Source organism: Pygoscelis adeliae, unplaced genomic scaffold, assembly GCF_000699105.1.
Source record: "Pygoscelis adeliae isolate BGI_AS28 unplaced genomic scaffold, ASM69910v1 Scaffold463, whole genome shotgun sequence".
In the NCBI taxonomy this organism is placed as follows: domain Eukaryota; kingdom Metazoa; phylum Chordata; class Aves; order Sphenisciformes; family Spheniscidae; genus Pygoscelis; species Pygoscelis adeliae.
Window position 1 is genome coordinate 241,937 of NW_008824471.1, and position 18,210 is coordinate 260,146.

Genomic DNA, 18,210 nt, shown 5'->3' on the forward strand with positions numbered 1-18,210 from the left:
CTAAAAGGATCCTTAATTCTCACATCAGTGGTTTTGTTGTTTTGTTGTTTTTTTGGGTTTTTTTTTTAAGGAGAAGGGGGGCAGATGTTACCAGAGGTAAGAATTAATGAGGTAATAGCGTGGAGGGGACGGATGTTGCATACAGAGTTATGCAGCAGCTCCACTGTGATCCTGGGGGAGCAGAGGGGCACTGACCAGTACTCCTGGGTGCTCTGGTCCCCCCAAGAGGGTGTCTCCCACAATTGCTGCAGGCTGGCATTGCTAGACTCCAGCCGAATCTAGGACCCGCAGTCACTGCGCTGTTGTCTGCTGAGTTCCCAGCCCCTGCCTTGCCCCGTCCCCCAGCTCCCCTGGGGTAACAGGCTCCTGACGTGCCAGAGCTCAGGCAGCTGTTGGCCCCACTTTGGTAGTGACTCCAGTTGGTGAACCCAGAAAGTTTTGAGTTTCATTAGTTTCATCTCTAAGCAGGGAAAAATTAAGGACTAAAAGACTTGCATGACATATATATATATAAAATATATATATTTAATTAATTTCTGTAGAAACGGCTATTCAGGAAGGTTCTATGTGTTGATTTCATTTACTACGTAGAAAGACAAACAGCGGCACGTTGGTTTTGTTTGGGTTATCTGTAAAAACTGATTTTGACTAGGAGCATAGTAGAAAGCTGTAGCACACAAAAATAAACATAGAAAAAGCATTTGTAAATTTGATGGAAAGTGATTCACATTATCAGTATGAATTAATGCATTAACTGTTCTACTAAAGAAATGCGTAGAAAGTTAACATCTAAAGCTGGTAAAATAATTTGTTTCAGAGGATGGTTCTTTACATTTTTTTTCCCCAAGGTAATTATTTTTGGACATTATTGCCACTTCATTTCTACCCGCACAAGATTTTATTTACATATGATTTACAAAAGCTTTGATAAACAAGCCTAGACTTTCTGGATTAATTTTAGTTTGGACAAAAAAGAACGTGGCAGCATTTCCTGAGTTTCACCTGATCTTAGTATGCCCTGATGTGACCAAGACAGCATCCTTGCTGGACCAACCTGGCTGTCTCTTACAGGCCATGCTGCCAGCTGAACGGCCCATCCTATGGGTGAATAGATCACTTGGAGTGCAGCCCTGCATTCCAGTGAAGACATCTTCTCTGAAAATACATCTCTTTTCCCATCAGGGACACTGCAAGCTGTGCATTTATAATATCCCTTTTTGTCCAATTATGGTGAAACCTCAAATTGATAAAACATTTAAAGCACCTTTAAGTAGTGATGGTTAAGACTAGGAGTGCACTCACCACAAATACGTGTGTTTATACAGGTATACAAAAAACACCACCCGGTGCCAGAACTGGAAAGAATTCCCTCTGTCTCATCTCTCGCTGCATCATCTCTCAGCAGGCATTCATATGCTCACCAAAGCTTAGTCTAGATGCTCTAAACAACTATGAAAAATTCACAACTTGTTTTTAAAAATCTGTACGTACTGTAGTAAAGCAGGGTACTAGAAATTCTTCCTTCGTTGTTAAAGAACCTGGCCTTCTTCCCCATTAATATTAATTTGAAACTCAGTTTCTATATTTTCTGACACGTTTACTTGCAATTTTACTGTTTTGTTCTATGAAAAGGAAAAAGACAGGATGAAGGTCTGAAGTTTTGTCACTGTTGTCAGCACATTTGAAATGCTTCTGTTGAACACAAACCCTCATGCTGTCATTCAGACCACATTCCCTTCGCAAGACAATACCAGGCTACTGCGCGACTACGTGACAGCGATCAGAATCATTTCTATATACTCAGCTTGTGAGGACTGAGAAATAGTAGCAGCCAAGTGCTATGAAACTGCAGTGTGCTACCTTATACCATATCTGCATTTTAACAAACAATACCACCAGTACCACTAGAAATCTGCCTATCCTGATAAAACATTCTCTTACACTTTTGACTGGGCTATTTAAAAAAAACACAACCTACTGCAAGTGACAAAATAGGATGTAAAAAGTATATATCACATGAACAAACTGACATTCTCATGGTGGCTTTAAACTACCGTACATCTGAAACATCAATCCCAACTGTACCTGTCACATCCACCCAGCGAATTAAAAAAAAAAAGTTACCATTACCAAAAGGCCCTGAAATTGCCCCCAAAGCCATTTCTTAGCAGTCACTAGGCAGACTGATTCTAGCCTTGCTGATTTCTCTTGCCTGCTGTTGTCCTTATCAGCATGCGTTTGTCATTAAAAATAAAATAGGGGAGATATGAACACAAAAATGCTATATTTATTGAAGTACTCTAAAATTGAATTATTGTGCTCTTCAGTAACTTAGATTCCTACAGTTTAGACAATGCTTAGCTTTTTCTTTCCACAGAAATAAAACTGGTTACTTCCAGAATTTTCTTCTGGATTTATTCTACATAATTCTACTAATATTTTTAAAAGTTGTCCTATGATCAAGCCTTTGGGTACGCCTATAAAACATCACTAAAAATCATAGCATGCCGGCAGAAACCAATAGAGCAAATCAATCAAGAAACCCTAAATTTAACTTCTGCCATTTAATGCAGAACAGAGAAACTCAAACGCTCTCCTCAAATTCTTCTAGTAAAATAGCTACTGAAAAGGGAGGGAATGTCATTTTTTTTAATTTCAGTCAGAGTTAAAAAAATGCTTTCACTTTAAAAACTCTCTAATTTCTTTTCTATGCCTCAGTCTGTACTAGCTGCATCGGGAAAATGCCACCACCTGAAGAGAAGATGTGCTTGTGTAAAGATGTGCTTACAGAAAAGAAAATACACTGCAATCTCTATAACTGATTGTAGCCGATTGCTGTGCCATAACTGTGGGAATTCCAATAAACCATGATGGCATTAATTCTTATTTGTTAAACTTAAAATGAAATTTGTGAAGAAGGACTTGCTGGAACTATAAAAAGGTCACTCTAAATTAAAGTTTCTAAACATGAGATGAGCCAGAGGAAATGAATTGTGAAAGTCATGAAATTGGCATGATCTTATGTTCACCTCTCCCTTCACTGCAAATGAATTAAAAGCTATCTTCAAAAATTCTGTTTCCATTGTCCTCTGATATCTCTAAACATCAGATTGCCACAGGAGAAGTCACACATTCCGCAGAAATCTCAAAGCCTCTGTATGACAACTAGCACACAGATGACATCACTAAGTCACCAAAACACATGGTTTTCTTCTGAATGAGAAAAGCAAGTGTAGAAAGCCTACTCAGTATTTCGCCAAACAAGTGTGTGTTTACTTGACCGCCTAAGCTGTGGAAGCACACACAACACTGTAGCATCATGTGTTTCCATTTGAAGACTCCAACTTAACAAGACTTGTGAACTCAGACGGCTGAGCACTGCAGTTGTGACCTGGACAGCTCAGTCGGCAATGACTGACTATTTAGATTTATAACAACAAAACATGGACAGGCAACTGTCAAGGACACTAGGTAACATACCCACAAACAAAAATGAAGAAAAATACAGCAGAAAATGCTGCAATTTTATATACGCACATGCATGCATATATATGTATGTCCAATATACATTTGGACAAAATGGACAATATGTATGCATATGGATATGTATATTGGGCATACATGTGTGTATATATATACGTGTATGCATGTGTGTATGTAACTACATAAACACATATACAGAGAACAGAGCTAAACCTTGTAACTAATTAAGAAAAAGCAATCCAGCCTACTCAGCTTTTCTCCTTCAAAAATCCATGTCTGTTGAAGTGCTCTTGTAGAGAACCTTGCTTTGCAATATGCCTTGAATATTCATAAAACGGAAATTGCTAGTTATAGAGCAGGATGTGGGTCCATATGGAAAATGGTTACGTCCTTAGTTTCTGATAAAACAAGAATCATTCAAGGAACAACTAGAACTTACTCACTAAGCACCATACTACCTGGAAGTTTTGCATCTCACCCCCTTAGCTTTCATAATGCTTCTGCTATTTTGGGGCAAATGTCCCTGAACTCAAATTGTAAAGACTTGAGGACATTCGACTTATACTTCAGAAAATTACTAGATTACAATTATTGAAGCTCCTCTGAAATTTCACTTTCATTTTGCAAGCGGAGAAAGCAGATGTAACGATAGAAGTTTTCTCCCCTCCCTTTCACACACTAAGCTTTGTGTACATTCTCTGGGGCAGCGATTTGCTAAGAAACGCTGCCTCTTGGCAATTTCTTTAGCAATTAGACTGGCCGGTAACAGTATAGTGTTTTAGGATGAATAGACAAGCTTGACAGAAAGATCTGTCAGCTGTTCAGCCCACACTGCTGTACAAATGAGGAAATGACTGGAATATTAATTGCCTTTAAACAGACATACTCACTCACTTTTATAAGACTACTAGCAGGCAGAAATAGATAACTAGAATAGAGTATATGAACAATGTTTCATTTTTCTGGTTTTACCGGTGCATTTGAGGGTGAAAAAGCAAATCCACTTCTTACATGTCTCTTCATCCTTTCCCTGCTCTGACATTTGGCAATATCTTACAGTTTTTACTTTGCATGAGAATGTGGAAACAGTGAGTGGATTTGATGCTTAACTACTGAAATCCCAATTTCCAGTTTGCTAGTTTTGTCCTCCGTTTGGGATTTGTTAGGCTCTGCTGGTTTTGAAGAAAATGACATGTTGAATTTTTTTCAGACAAAACATTTTTAAAAGATTCATGCACATACCAATTCACGTACATCCTAAAAACATCTAAGGCACTATCTCTTTGAATTCATCTTCTTGAATGACAGTACATGGATTTGAAGTTTCTTAGGCAATAAATTTAAATGAAGCTTAGCTGCATAATTACATTGTGAAAAATCTCAATATTTTGATACTCAATAAATTTATTCACAAACCATATTCCAATATTTATAAGCATTCTAAAAGGAAGGGTTTGCACTACATTTTCCATTTGGCTGCTCACCTCAGATTTTCATTCTTTTAAATGGACACACAGCAGATTTATTCTGAAGAAAAGTTAATGTATGCCGTTCAACTAGGCTACAGCCTCTTTCAAAAGAAGTAGAATCCAGTTCATGACTTGAAAACACAGGCTATTTGCAGTACTATCTTTAGCTGCTTGGAATACCAGTCTTTATCTATCATCTACCAAAAGGCATTTTTTTACTGCACAGCATCAACAGAACTAGAGAGGAAAGTAAAGAGTTTATCACATAGTATAATGGAGTTCATTCCTTACAGTTACCTGGCTGTCATTTTAACCCCATTTCGTGCCAGCTGAGCGGCTTCTTTCAGCAAAGAATCCATTTGGTGGAAAAGAGGAGATACTCTCAGCCTATCAATTCTTTGAAAGATATCTTAGTTTCACAAGTGATAGTAAGTAGAAATATGATAAGGGCAGGTTTCCAAGAGGACTGCTTTCAAGAACAAAGCGTTTGTTGGCACAGCATCATTGTAATGCATATCTGTCTCATTCACTATGATTTATGATTTTTCCTATTGCTCTTAATTGCACAAGTCTTGAACACCGCTCCCTCCCAAGATTCATTTTGAAAAGATATGAGAAATCATCTGATACTGATGATACTGAACAAAACGTTGTTCTTTATAAGTGTAATTCTATCCATCTATTTGGCTGCAGAATTAATCCATGCTTGCTCTTCTACTTCATCAGTTGCACCAAACAGAAAATAAGTGTATAGATTTGTGGATATTCCCAAATTATGGATGTGTTAATATAGGTACAATTTTACAGGTTTCTTAGGATTACACAATGGCATCCTTTCCTAAGACAGAAGTGATATGAATATGTGTTGGATGTGTTATCTAGTCCAAGCGTGCCACCACTCTCAGAAAACTATTGCATTGGCAGGAAAACCCCATAAGAAAATGTTTTTTTAGACTACCCAAACAAATAGGCCTACTATGGGGAAGGGCTGTAGCTCTAAAAAATTAATAGCGAAACAACAAGAACAGATTGTTAAAGTCCCACCCTTTCGTTAGGCTAGAACATACCTGGCATGCTGATGGATGACTGTGATTGAGGTCCCACTGGGAAGATACTATGTCAACAGACTTTTCAGCCATATTAAGCAAATTCATCCAGCCTTGGAAAAGAGACAAATGGGATGGTGCACTGTCTGAATAGTTGATCCCTTCAGGAATATTTTCCACAAGAGCAACCCTGAGAATAGATAAGGAAAAAATAACCACTTAACAAAAGCACTTTTCTTTATTAAAAAGTTCCAAATTGCCAGGTTTTGGGCCTGTAGTTCAACATCTGCTCCCAGAGGCTCTCAGCAGCATGCCACGCCGCAACTCACTCTGAAGTTGCTGACTGTCATGCTCTGCACTTCCCAAAACAATCAAATGCGGAAACGACCTACTGTTAATGCAGCAAAGCCAATTAAGCTTTTGAAGCTCTGCAAAATTAGCTTAAACATGGAAGAGCTTACTTCTTGTAACACAGTAAGTGGGAATCAATCCTTAAGGTGAGGATGGGAAGAATGAAACGATCTCTTCTTGCTTCGCCGCCCTCATCTTTGCATTTAATTTCTTCTTCTCTAAGCAATGTGGCGAGACGTATACTCCCTGGCATTCTCTTAGGTCTGCTTTTACAGCTGACATTTTATTATTTTGCAGTCTCTATATATGAATTCTCCCTTTCCAACTGCTCTAAGCTACCTATTTTTTCTGCTTTTGTTTGCCTGCCTAAGCCTCTAACTGGGATCCAATGCTTAAGAAAAGAAGAATTATACCCGTTTTATTTCCTTTTATTTGGAAGACTCCTTGATCTTATTGTCTATAATGTTCAAAACGCTTGCAAATTACATTACATACATTCACAAGGATCCAAGAAGCTAAATAAACATTGTAGTAAACTGACAGTTCAAAATACGCTCCTCTGCTTCAGGGAAATGATGTGTTTCATTCAGCATACTGCCTCACTGCTAGATTTTCTTCAATTGCAGCAGGTAAAGCTTCTCTCTACACTCAATAGAGGAATCTTAAAAATAAATGCAAGTCAAACAAGTTTCCTAATTCTGTCTTTAGGTAAACAGATGAAATTTTCAACTCATCCAAGTGGCACTTCTATAAGTGCTCCCAACATCTGCCACTTTTACCGTGAATCATACAAACCAGATTTAGGAAAGCTGTAGTAGGGACTTGGAGAATACTCCTTTTCATTGTATTCAAGTACATCAAGTATTTCCAGACTGTTTCTGTACTTATTAATAGCATTAATTAATAGCAGCAATATGAATATAATTTGTAATTTTTTTTTTAAGTAAATCATTAATACAAACCTCTAGTGTAAACGAGAACTGTACACTTTTTGACTGTTAGAAAAACAGACTGGTTCAGCATCTTCTATTAATTCAGTTCATGGAAACTTTTACAGCTATTTCAGAATATCAAACATCTTTGTGAAGTTAACCCATTAAAAGACTGAAGATTACTACTCTTTAACAAGGTAAAGAAAACCCAGCAAGAATTGTGATAAAGTAAACCTGTGGTAATTATCACATTCTTACTCCTGGCCTGGCAAAAATGCCCCCCCAAAACCAGAACAGGCACAGCTCTTCCTTTCATTAAACATTCAAGTATGTTCTCTTATTCCCTAAAATCTGTCAAACAACATACCTACCACTAAGCTACAATTACTGATGATGTTCTCCACAACACACTTTGAACACACGATTCTATTGATTAACATTAAACTTAACTGCATTACAGTAACAGAGTTGTAACACCAGTAAATTGACTGTAAAAGGTTAAAAAACACAACTTGATATTTTAATGTCTTCAAAGTATACTTTATTCTAAAACATTCCACCTACCTTGTTTACAAACTTTTCAAAATAATTAATGCCCTAAAAATTTAGCGCCCTAATTAGTCTATTAGCAATGCCGTACTTTTAAAAAGAAACTATTTTATTCTAACACTCAAGGTTTTAGACTTATTTCTGCTGCATCTAATCCTGTTACAGAACTTAATAAAACTTTTGTTAGATTCCTTGAAAGCCTGGTTAATTCTTTTTCAACAGTTAACATTACTAATCATATTGGGGCTCTTAGCAATGTCCACGTTCCCAGAGCTGTTTTATAGAGAGCTGTAGGATGGCCACCTTTGAAGAGCAAGAAATTGAAGCACAGAAGATAAAGTGATCTCTACAAGGACATAATCCTCCCCTCCCCCCCAAACAATCCAGTGGCAAAGATGAGAAATGAATCCATATCAAACTATCATTCAAAAAATAATCTATCAAACGTGGTTCTGATCTAGCTAGAATTTAAAAGTGCATGTCACTCCCTTAACACAAGATGCGACCAAAATTTCTCAACATTAGAATATTGCCTAACATACACAATGTTTTCTGGTTGAACCTGTGCAAATGAATATACAGGAGCCCACAAAATAAGTGATAGGATTGAATCTGTCACTGTCACTTCCAGTGGCTTGTAGTAGTGTTTCCCATGGGCTGTACTGAACTGCTGTCTCACTGGAAAGCATTAGCTGAACTTCCATTCTTCCTCTCTCTGTCTTTGGCAAGTTGAAAGCTGCCAAAAAGTTAACGCTATGACAGAGTCACAGAAGGGCTGAGATGATCTGGAGACCGTGTAGCTCAACCCCCTTTGTCAAAGCAGGGTTGATGACAGCAGGTTGCTCAGGACATTGTCCAGTCAGGTTTTGAATAGCTCCAGTATCTCCAAGTCCAAGAAGCTTAACATTACATTTGAGATTAGGGCCCTGATCCAGCCAAACACATACATGCCTATTTCTGATGCATCGACTTCACGTTATTTAGGTCTGAAGTAGGGGAAACTGCTATATCTATATATCATAAACCCAGATTCCAGAAGTCATTGGAAGCTATACCTTAAAGTGTAACGCAGGAAGAGGTGTGGATGTGGGTCATTGCTCTATAGAGACATTTGGGTACAGATACCATCAAGATACACAAAAAAGTTGGGCTCTTCCTCCAGTTCCACTGGTTAAAACCATTTACTTATTCAAAGAAAGTAGCAAGGCAAATTTGCTGGGCAAAATGAAATGCACCTCCCTCTTAAAAGGGCTCTTGTCAGGGACAAGTGCCTCTTGGTAAGGAAGTTTGTCCTGACTGTTGGGCTGAACTTGCTCTTCACTGGGAGATCAGCTCCCAGCTTTTCAATCTGCATACCATTCAACAGGCTACGGCAGTAGCACTATATAAGGGATGTGACTATGCAGCTCCTGCCATTTTATAATTTGGGTTTGATTATGTAATAGAAGCAAAATGCATTCCACTTAGCAAAACTGTTATTCAGAACAGATATTATCTGTTAATATATTTCCTAGTCTTTTGTTTAACCAAATAGTAAGTACTTCGTGTTCTTTAGCAGACAAAGACATTTCATTTAGCTAGGGCACTAGTTAAAATGTTGTTTTCAGAGTTTAGACTTCCCTTTAATAATGACCTGATTCTGCCAACCCCCCCAATATATTCCCCTACCCACTCAAAAACTCAACACCAAGCTCAGAAGTTTAAAAAAAGTCAACCAGCAAGTTTCTAAACTAAGTGATTTTGCCTTCATAACCTTCTCTTTTCCTTTGGGAATAAAAACAATAGCAAAGTTCCTGTGCTTAGTCAAGAAGAGTTGTTAAACCTTCTGTGCAAAAGTTTTGAGTTTGCAAGCCCCAATTCCATCAATAAAAGCTAAGTTTAGCTCTCGTTTTTGTTCCAATATGACCCATAAAGGGGTTTTTAAAACATGGTATAACAAAAACTTCCAGGAGAGAGGTCATTCACAGACATTGAGGAAGATTGATCAGACATGGTGACATAATTTATTCTGCAAAAATGGCATATTAACGAAGCAAAACAGAAAAAATGTAACATGGTGATTAAAACAGACTTTTCCTACGCTTAAAATCATTAGCAGATAACCTTACACCTGTTGGATGAGATGTTCTTCCCTTCTCCAATTTCCTGGTGCTCTAAGTATTTAATCTGATTAATGCCAACATAGGCTAGCCTCTTCACTTGTATAGCCAAATATTATCAAACCTACCTCAGACAGACTGAGAAACCTGAAAGTAATGTTATACAATTTCTGTGAAGTTATAGAGAGAGACAAGGGTCAGAGCTGGGATTCAAGCTCCTCTAAGCTAACAGAAGTGTGGTAAGCGGTATAATGGTATTTAATGCCTGCCAAAGAATAGACCTTGACCTTAAGGAGGAAGAGGGAGGAAGAGGGAGGAAGAGGGAGAAAAAAGAGGACTGAGGAAGGTGCATGAGTCCTGCCCCTACACCAGGGTCCTAGTTAAAGATACTGTCTTGTGACCCCTCTCTCTTTCTTAATCCAGAAACCCTGGAATCACCAACCCCTGCCCTGAAGGACCACAGCTCCTCACAGAGTTCCAGCTCCTCCTTTGTTATAAACCCAGAGTCTTAATATCCACTCAAAACCTACCATCTTTCTCAGACCAGTGCTTTCAATTGAGGCTTTCACCATGTCACCTTCGAGACCTCCACTTTCTTCTACATCATATCACTCCTACCACTCTTCTCCCTCAGATCTGCTCGTTAGCTGTCATGCTGGCCAAGACCATCTTCTCTTTAGCTCAACAGAACCACAGCTCCAGCTCTTGTTTCTGAAAGGAATTAAGAAATACCCTTCTAGACAGGGTATAATTACTATTTCAAAAACATGCAGAACAAACTTTCTTTTCTGGGTTCAGAGAAGTGCCCTAAAAAAAAGAGAAAGTATGGCACAACTTACCAATATATTTGGATATTCCCCTTACAGTCAGTGGTAAGGATTTGGAAGATCAAGCCCTACAATTCTACTTGAGGTCAGACTCCAGAGCATGAAGTTATGCAGTGTATTTGGATAATTACATGGTATATCCCGTAAAGAAAAATTAAACTGTGCATTATATGTAATATTTACTCTGTAATTAATTACATCTAATTCTTCCAGTATGAGAAGTTACAAAATCTGCTATCACATACTTATGCTGTTGATTTCAATTTTAAATAAAATATGTTTGACCCATTAAAGTAAATTCATGACAGAACACAATGGATAAAAGTGAAATGGAGAGCAGATAAGATTGAATTTAAAATGGACTGTGACCTCAGACTAAGTACTCAAAAGCACCTAGATTATTAGCATCTAACTAAGAATATCACAAGGTCTATAACAGTCCTCTAACACTGACAATCTCAACTGCTGAGGCATGTGTATGTGCGTTTGTACATGTGCGTGCACCTGAGTATATGCACACTACAAAATCTCTTTGCTGACATTTGCTTATCTGCTTTTTGAATTTCATTCATGAAGACTTTGATCTCCAGAGACAAAAATCTTGGGATGCTGAATGCTTGGTTTAAGACTATGCTTTGAATTAGATCTGCAGCGAATGCAGATATGTTCAGATTTATAGTATTAAATATATTCTTCTGCAGACATGCAGCATTGGGCTCCAGGTACAGTTTCTGAGTATTTGATAGAGATAGTGTGATGTTTAAACTGAAAAGCTGCTCTCAGTGCCTCCCTGACGAATATGTATTTTCAACATGATTCCATGCACTCAATGATAAAACACTGCAATGAGCATATTAACATTAATAAATATTAATAAAATATTATTCTTAATATTTTAAGACATCAAATAGTGCTGGAATTTTAGAGACACATAGCGCCAGTCTCTGTTTTGAAGGAAGATTCTTCATCTCTTGGTTGTCTTTATATTCAGAATCTGGCTGGATATCATTCTGGAAGATAATGGTAACCAGTCACAAGATATGAGGGTTAAAAGGTAAAAACCTTTTGTACAGAAGGTCCAACTAGATGGTCTAAAGCAGATTTCCTAACTTCCCTGTCCCTGGACATGTGAATTGCAACCTAGTGGGATAAAAGGGGAGTGGTTTAACAGGGTTGATGGTGTGCATGGAAATGGGACTACTAGACTGTTATGTTGGAGCATATAATGAAATAGAGCCATGACTACAGGGTGCAGCAAAGCAGCGTTCCTTCTGGCAGTGCTGCCTCAAGGCAAGGAAGCACATACAGGTCCTGGGCTTCTGCTCTTCATCACAGCAGTCAGTCAGTAACTCCTCGGTCACGCTGATCACCTGGGCCAGTGTGGATGCCACCGGGGCACCCTGACACAAGATAGGGTCGCAGCATTTTACATGACAAATACAAGACACGGAGATAATTTGCTAAGTAATGTGTAGCTAGAGCCAGTTAAGCTGTCCTGCACCCACTGCAAAGTTTGACAGATCTCCTAACCAGTGGCCTAAATTCTGTGAATACCATCTGTGGCTGGACTCAGAAGATACAGGCCCCTTCAGCCAAGTGAGTGGCCTGATCCTATTTAACATGCAGCTGCAGGAGGTGGCTGTGGCACAAGTGTGGCAATAAACAGCCCTGCCAACTTCAAGTGTTCACTGAACTCCAGCCTTAAGCACTTCAGCTAATGCCTAAAATTAGAAGTTGTATTTCAGCCTTCCCCTTCTATGGCTGCCCCTTCTTTGCACTTAGCCTCCTTTCAATTTTTCTTATTGGTCCACAGAAGCAACTGAAGTATGCTAACTGTGTACCAACACATATTTTAACTCCTCACCGCTTAGGCCTTTTTATATTTTCCATAATCAACTTGGAGATCACTTTGTTATTGCTATTCCCACATAATTGCTTTTGTGCCCACTCATCACAATGTCTACAAGCCATACACAGCATGCAGACATGCACAACACATCCATCAAGCTTGGCAGATTTTACATGCCGGATTCTTGGTTGGTACAATATAAAAAATAAGAATTTCAGTCAGCATGTTATGTCAGTGGAACAATATTGGTTTTTACCAGTTGAAGATTAGACTCAATTCTCTGGGCCTATAGAATAAATGACTAGAATAACTCCAGGAACACCTCTTCTCTTTGGACTGCCCTATGGATTGTTATGTAAGAAAAAGATGATTCCCTCCCTCTCATACCATCACCTTCAGAAAGAACGTACCAGCAATAAAATCCTACTGTTTCAACTTCGCTCAAGTGACGAGCAACACAATATTTGTGTTGTAACATACTATAGACACATAAGTTTCAAAAGAAGGACCCACTATACAAAACCACAAGTGATCTAAGGTTTAAACCTGTGAATGATTTCTAATTAAATGTATTTTAGGTGATAAAATGAAATTTACACTGTTTTATTTCAGATGCAACTTTCAGTGCTCAAAGGCAAAACTGCATCCAAAAGAAGGAAAGAATTGACCAGATGTTTTACAATGTCACTTCAACTTACCGGGGACAGTATTTTCCCTGTGCCAAAGCAAGTCTGAACCTTAGTCAGAAATTCAATCTGGCCTGCCATGATCATTTTAATACTGGAACTAAGATAGCAGTCATATAAAGTATTAAATGAAAAAAGAGCACAGACATGGGGAGGAAAGAAAAACACAAGAAAGAATAAATAGCAAACGTTAAAGATCTTCATTTGTTTGTACTGACATGACTGATACTTGCCTCAGTTCAAAAAACCATGTAAATAAAGTGCAACTTAGCATTAAGCCTTTAAGTAGCCTTATTGATTTTCTTAAGACTTCTCATATGCTTGATGCAGACTTAGGCATTTTCTTGAATTATGCAGGTCAGTCCAGCTCAATACTGATCTTTTCCCCCCACTATTACATATCCAGGCTCATACCAATGATACTACATAATCATAGAATACTTTGGGTTGGAAGGGACCTCTAAAGGTCAAATAATCCTTATCAACTGCACTTTGCTCCACAAATAGGATGCTGAAATCAAGGTTGTTGATTCCATTGTGTAAAACTACTCAGCATCATTAAGACTCAATAACAAATCCCTCATAAAAGAAGAAAAAAAATTTAGAATGCAATTGAAGGGGACAGACAAAACATGGAATAGAAATAATGTGTGGTTAGTGTGGTTTTGCTTCAGGTGCTTTGCTTTAGGTTTCTAGCTCTGTTATGTTAAGCCTGAACCACAACATTAGCACACCTGTTGAAAAATACCTAGACAACTTAGATTTTGTAAAATTATTTCAAAAGAAAATTAATGTAACTGATTATTAAAGTCCAGTCATAAGTAAGCAAAATAAAGCTGAGACCTAGCAATCACTAATAGGTATCATCAGCTGAGACCCTGAAATCTCTCTCTACCAGGTAGAATTAACATCACACGAATGCAGTGGACCAAATAAATCTTTAATTTACTGAATTGACTTTAATTGACTGTTAATTTACTGAACAGATAGGGTGTGGAGTTTGGTCCTCTAGACTTCAATCTGGCATTTCTCAGCAATTCAGCAAAGATATTTTACAGTTCCTGGTCATAAAAACCTAATTCTTCCAGAACTAAATGTAAACATTGAGCGTAAACAAATGAAAACATTTTACTGGAACTTTCTACTTCACAATCCTATGATAAAGTCCAGTATAGTCACAATTCCTAATTTCTCAGAACAATTTCTCCTTTTTGATATCTTCTGCAATCATTTGGATACATACAGACCAAACAGATAAAATCCTAGTATGTCAGAACAGATAAATGTTTTATGCAATAATTATAAATATCTCATGGTTTCTGATTGGGACAAGAAGTTTATCAACACCAGCTAAGGAAAAATACAGCATCAAGCTGAGCAGCCAAGCCATCAAACCAGAAATGAACATACCTACATTTAATAAAGGCAAGTGTAAGAACATAATAAAATTAAAATCTACACAATACAGGTCTTGTGCTACTCCTAATTTCAATTTTGTATATGAATTTGGCCCATGAAAAGAACCCATCTCAATACCAGAAATTAACAGTAGATTAACCACAGACTTAATTAAGGCTGGTTTGACCAGAAAACCAATACACTATCCCAATGAAAACCCTATGTTTTATGGTCCCAGCTTTCCCATCTTCATCCATAACAATTAGTGCCTTATTCCACAAGGAAAGAATTATTTGCTAGAAGGAAGGGCTGTAATGGTGTCACCTACATCTGAGTTTCCAAGAGACAGAACGAAGTTTCATTTTAGGAAACGTTCAAGTGTCTTATTTAATCATTTCACTTCAGGTGAAATCTTGCAAAAACTGATGAGCACCAGATCCATCAATATCTAAATCCAGCCTGCGTCAGCAGCTCTTGAAATCCCCCCTATGTTGTCTAAATAGTAATCAGAACTGAAACATACCACAACTTTCATACTAACCTAAAAGTTTAGCACTCAGATAAATGTGTTTACAGATTACTGTTCAACGTAATGCAAAAATGTGCCTGGATTGTTTGATAAGGCCACTAGAGGTGTCAAAAAGACATTATTTGAACCAAATCAGCACTGCAATTATCTGACTCTCCCCACGTTTTGATGGGAGCTTTCAAAATTTGTAATCAATAGAAATGGCATGATATGCCACATTTCTAGATTCTTGCAATTCTTTGCTTGCTGTCAGAACTTTGACTTGCACCTTTTTTTAATGGGATAATTCCTATATTTTGATCAGAAACAGTTTTCTTAAGAGTCAAGTAAATCTTATTTCACTGAACAATCACTTGTTTGAAATACTCAAAAATTGTTCTCAGATAAAACACTGAGGCACTTTTATGTCAAAGAAAGCAACATTATCTCTGGACACTAATCATCATTCATTTCAGAGCACACTGTAGCTGAATTTCACATACAAGAAGGCACAAGAATACAGAGGTCAAACGTTGCAGTGTTCTGCTCATGGCTGTCTTTATGCACAACAGATATAAGCCTTGGGGATATGTGTGAAATCTATTTAATGGACACAGACTAAGAATAGAAATTGCCATCTGTTCCTTGTATATATTTGGGCTTTCTTTAAGACACTTCCATTAGGCTATTGTTAGGGTATGACGAGCCATGACAAGAAGCTCTAAAATTTGGCTGTGACACATGCCTCTGTCCTTGCCATGTCCAAAACAGGCTACAGAACTTTTCAGCACCTTATCACGTGCCAGAATAACTTCCTTTTAGACTGTGATTTCACAATAGTGTTTAAAGACAACAGAGGGAAAACAGCTTGCATTGTGATCTTATTAAAAAAATACACCGATGAAGAAGGATGCCATATCGATGTTTGCATACAGCTGAAATCCATTTGGGGTCACAACAGCACTCCAAGAGCTCACATCTGCTCTGCCAAACTTCAAGTAGCATAACAAGTTTCTCCCATCAAAGCTTCTCTATGACTACCACAACTTCCTTCTTTCTTTCCCTTATTTCTCATCATTTCCCTCCCTCATTTTTTTCCAGATACTCAGACATTCATTCCAGCTCATTGTGGAGCGCTTTGTGACGGGGAACAAAGAGAATTTCTCTCACAGTTACGCTTAATTTTGATGATGCTTTATACAATGAAACTTAAACTTTGCTGATAAGTGCTCAAAGTGCACCATTTTGAATGAACTGTTCATTCGTGGGAGATTTTCTTTCTCCTTGCTCTTGAGAAAAGAAATGGTAGGAAGAAGCCAGAGAGTGGAGTCAGCACAGTCCTTTTGTGGGGTTCATTAGGCTTTCTAAAGACAATAGACTGACTCCTGTATTTTTTCCTGGGCATTCTCTTCATCAGAACAGCTTGCTCCAACCACGTGCCATCTTTTTTTCCCCCACCATCTTTGGCTCTAGTTATTCTCTAATTTGAACTCTTCCATTCCCCTGGCTCCTCCTCCCCTTGCCTCCCTCTTCTGTGTATTACATCCTAGATGACCTCTTTGCTTTTGTATCATTCCTTCCAGTTAGTCTTCTACTCATTAAATCTCTTCCAAATGACTATATTGGCAGAAAACATAGTATTGCTATTAAATCTGCAAGACGCAGTTCTGTGCATTCTGTCTTGTTACTCCACCATATCTCATTTGTCTAGGTAGACTAAAAGCTCTTTGTTAATGGGACTCCTTGTTACTCTAACAGTGGTGACAAACACAGTGGGATCCACCTTAGGTAAATTCCTAGGAATTACTGCATTAGGAAGTAGCAGCATGGGCCTCTGAAAATCTCCACTGGGAATATACAATATTCAGAGACAGACTTAAGTATTGCTGCCTAAATTGTCATCATTCAAACTCTTTACATCAGAGGCATGAGGCAAGTCTAACTTGGCTTACTGTTTTGGGTGGGTTTTTTTGTTTTGCGTGTGTGTGTGTGTGTTTTTGGTTTGTTTTGTTTTAGGGGGGTTTATGGATATCTTGGCAGCTTCCCAATAACAAGAAGCACAGCAGTAACAACTAAGACTTCTAATTACTATTTCTAATGATAATTCTTTGAAAGTCTGCTACAGCTTACCTTTAGCTGCAGTAAATAGAAAAACAGATATATTGGTTTAAAAATGTGGTTACCCTACCTACAAGCAGCTTACATGGTAACACCGTAAGCCATGGACAGTGTGTAGGAACTTAAGTAGAAGTTCCAAACTCAAATGGAGAAGGTTTCCTGGGTGATCAAGTCCCTGTCCTTGCTACTTCAGGCAATGTTTCGTATGCTTTTATTCTTAAATTATCCAGATGAGGAAAAGATATTAGAACAAGGAACGGTTTTTACCACCACTTGTCATACTGGAATATTTTTTATCTTGCTGCTTTCATAGGCAGAAACATGCTCCACTTGATATCTTTTTACATGCTCTATCCTTAATCCTCAGTAACCCAGACCCCACCCTGGAATTTCTCTCTCCTGTGATATTTTTACGGATGTCAATAATTTCCCTTCTTAGCTTTCACCCTGCACAGCCAAGTACCCTTAGTGTCTTTTTTATTAAATAGACTCTTCCTTCCTAGAACCTCCTCCTACTCAGCATGAGTTCAACCTTCTTGATTATTGATGGTCAGTTACACATAGTATTCCAGATTAAAACTTATCAATGCCTTTCAAAATAGCATTGACACTTCCTTTGCACTTCTGGTTAGATCTTGCCTGATGTAAATAGTATTGCATCTATCTCCAAGCAATTCTGTCTTCTTTTACTACAGTTTCCGTAAGGAATTGCTTCCCTTAAGCAGTATAAAGATGGAAAATCTAGTTAAATTACAGTTGGACTACTGCCTAAGAGTGACTAAAATCAAACTGTTAACCAAAATGGTACGTATATCCCCATGAGAAACCGAAAGACGTATTTAAGAACCATTATAACCTCACAAATTTGAAAAAGGGTTTTCCCATTCTCAGTCTG

General features: G+C 38.0%; 1 protein-coding gene across 2 annotated transcripts in view; it reads right to left on the minus strand.

Moving 5' to 3' along the window:
• The window catches only part of PLD5 (phospholipase D family, member 5), a 195,313-nt gene that overhangs the window by 67,252 nt on the left and 109,851 nt on the right, over positions 1 to 18,210 (minus strand). For both annotated transcript variants that reach the window (XM_009321247.1, XM_009321248.1), the window contains one exon: positions 6,020 to 6,188. In XM_009321247.1, coding sequence (XP_009319522.1) covers positions 6,020 to 6,188 — 169 coding nt within the window. The remainder of the gene's footprint in view (positions 1 to 6,019; positions 6,189 to 18,210) is intronic.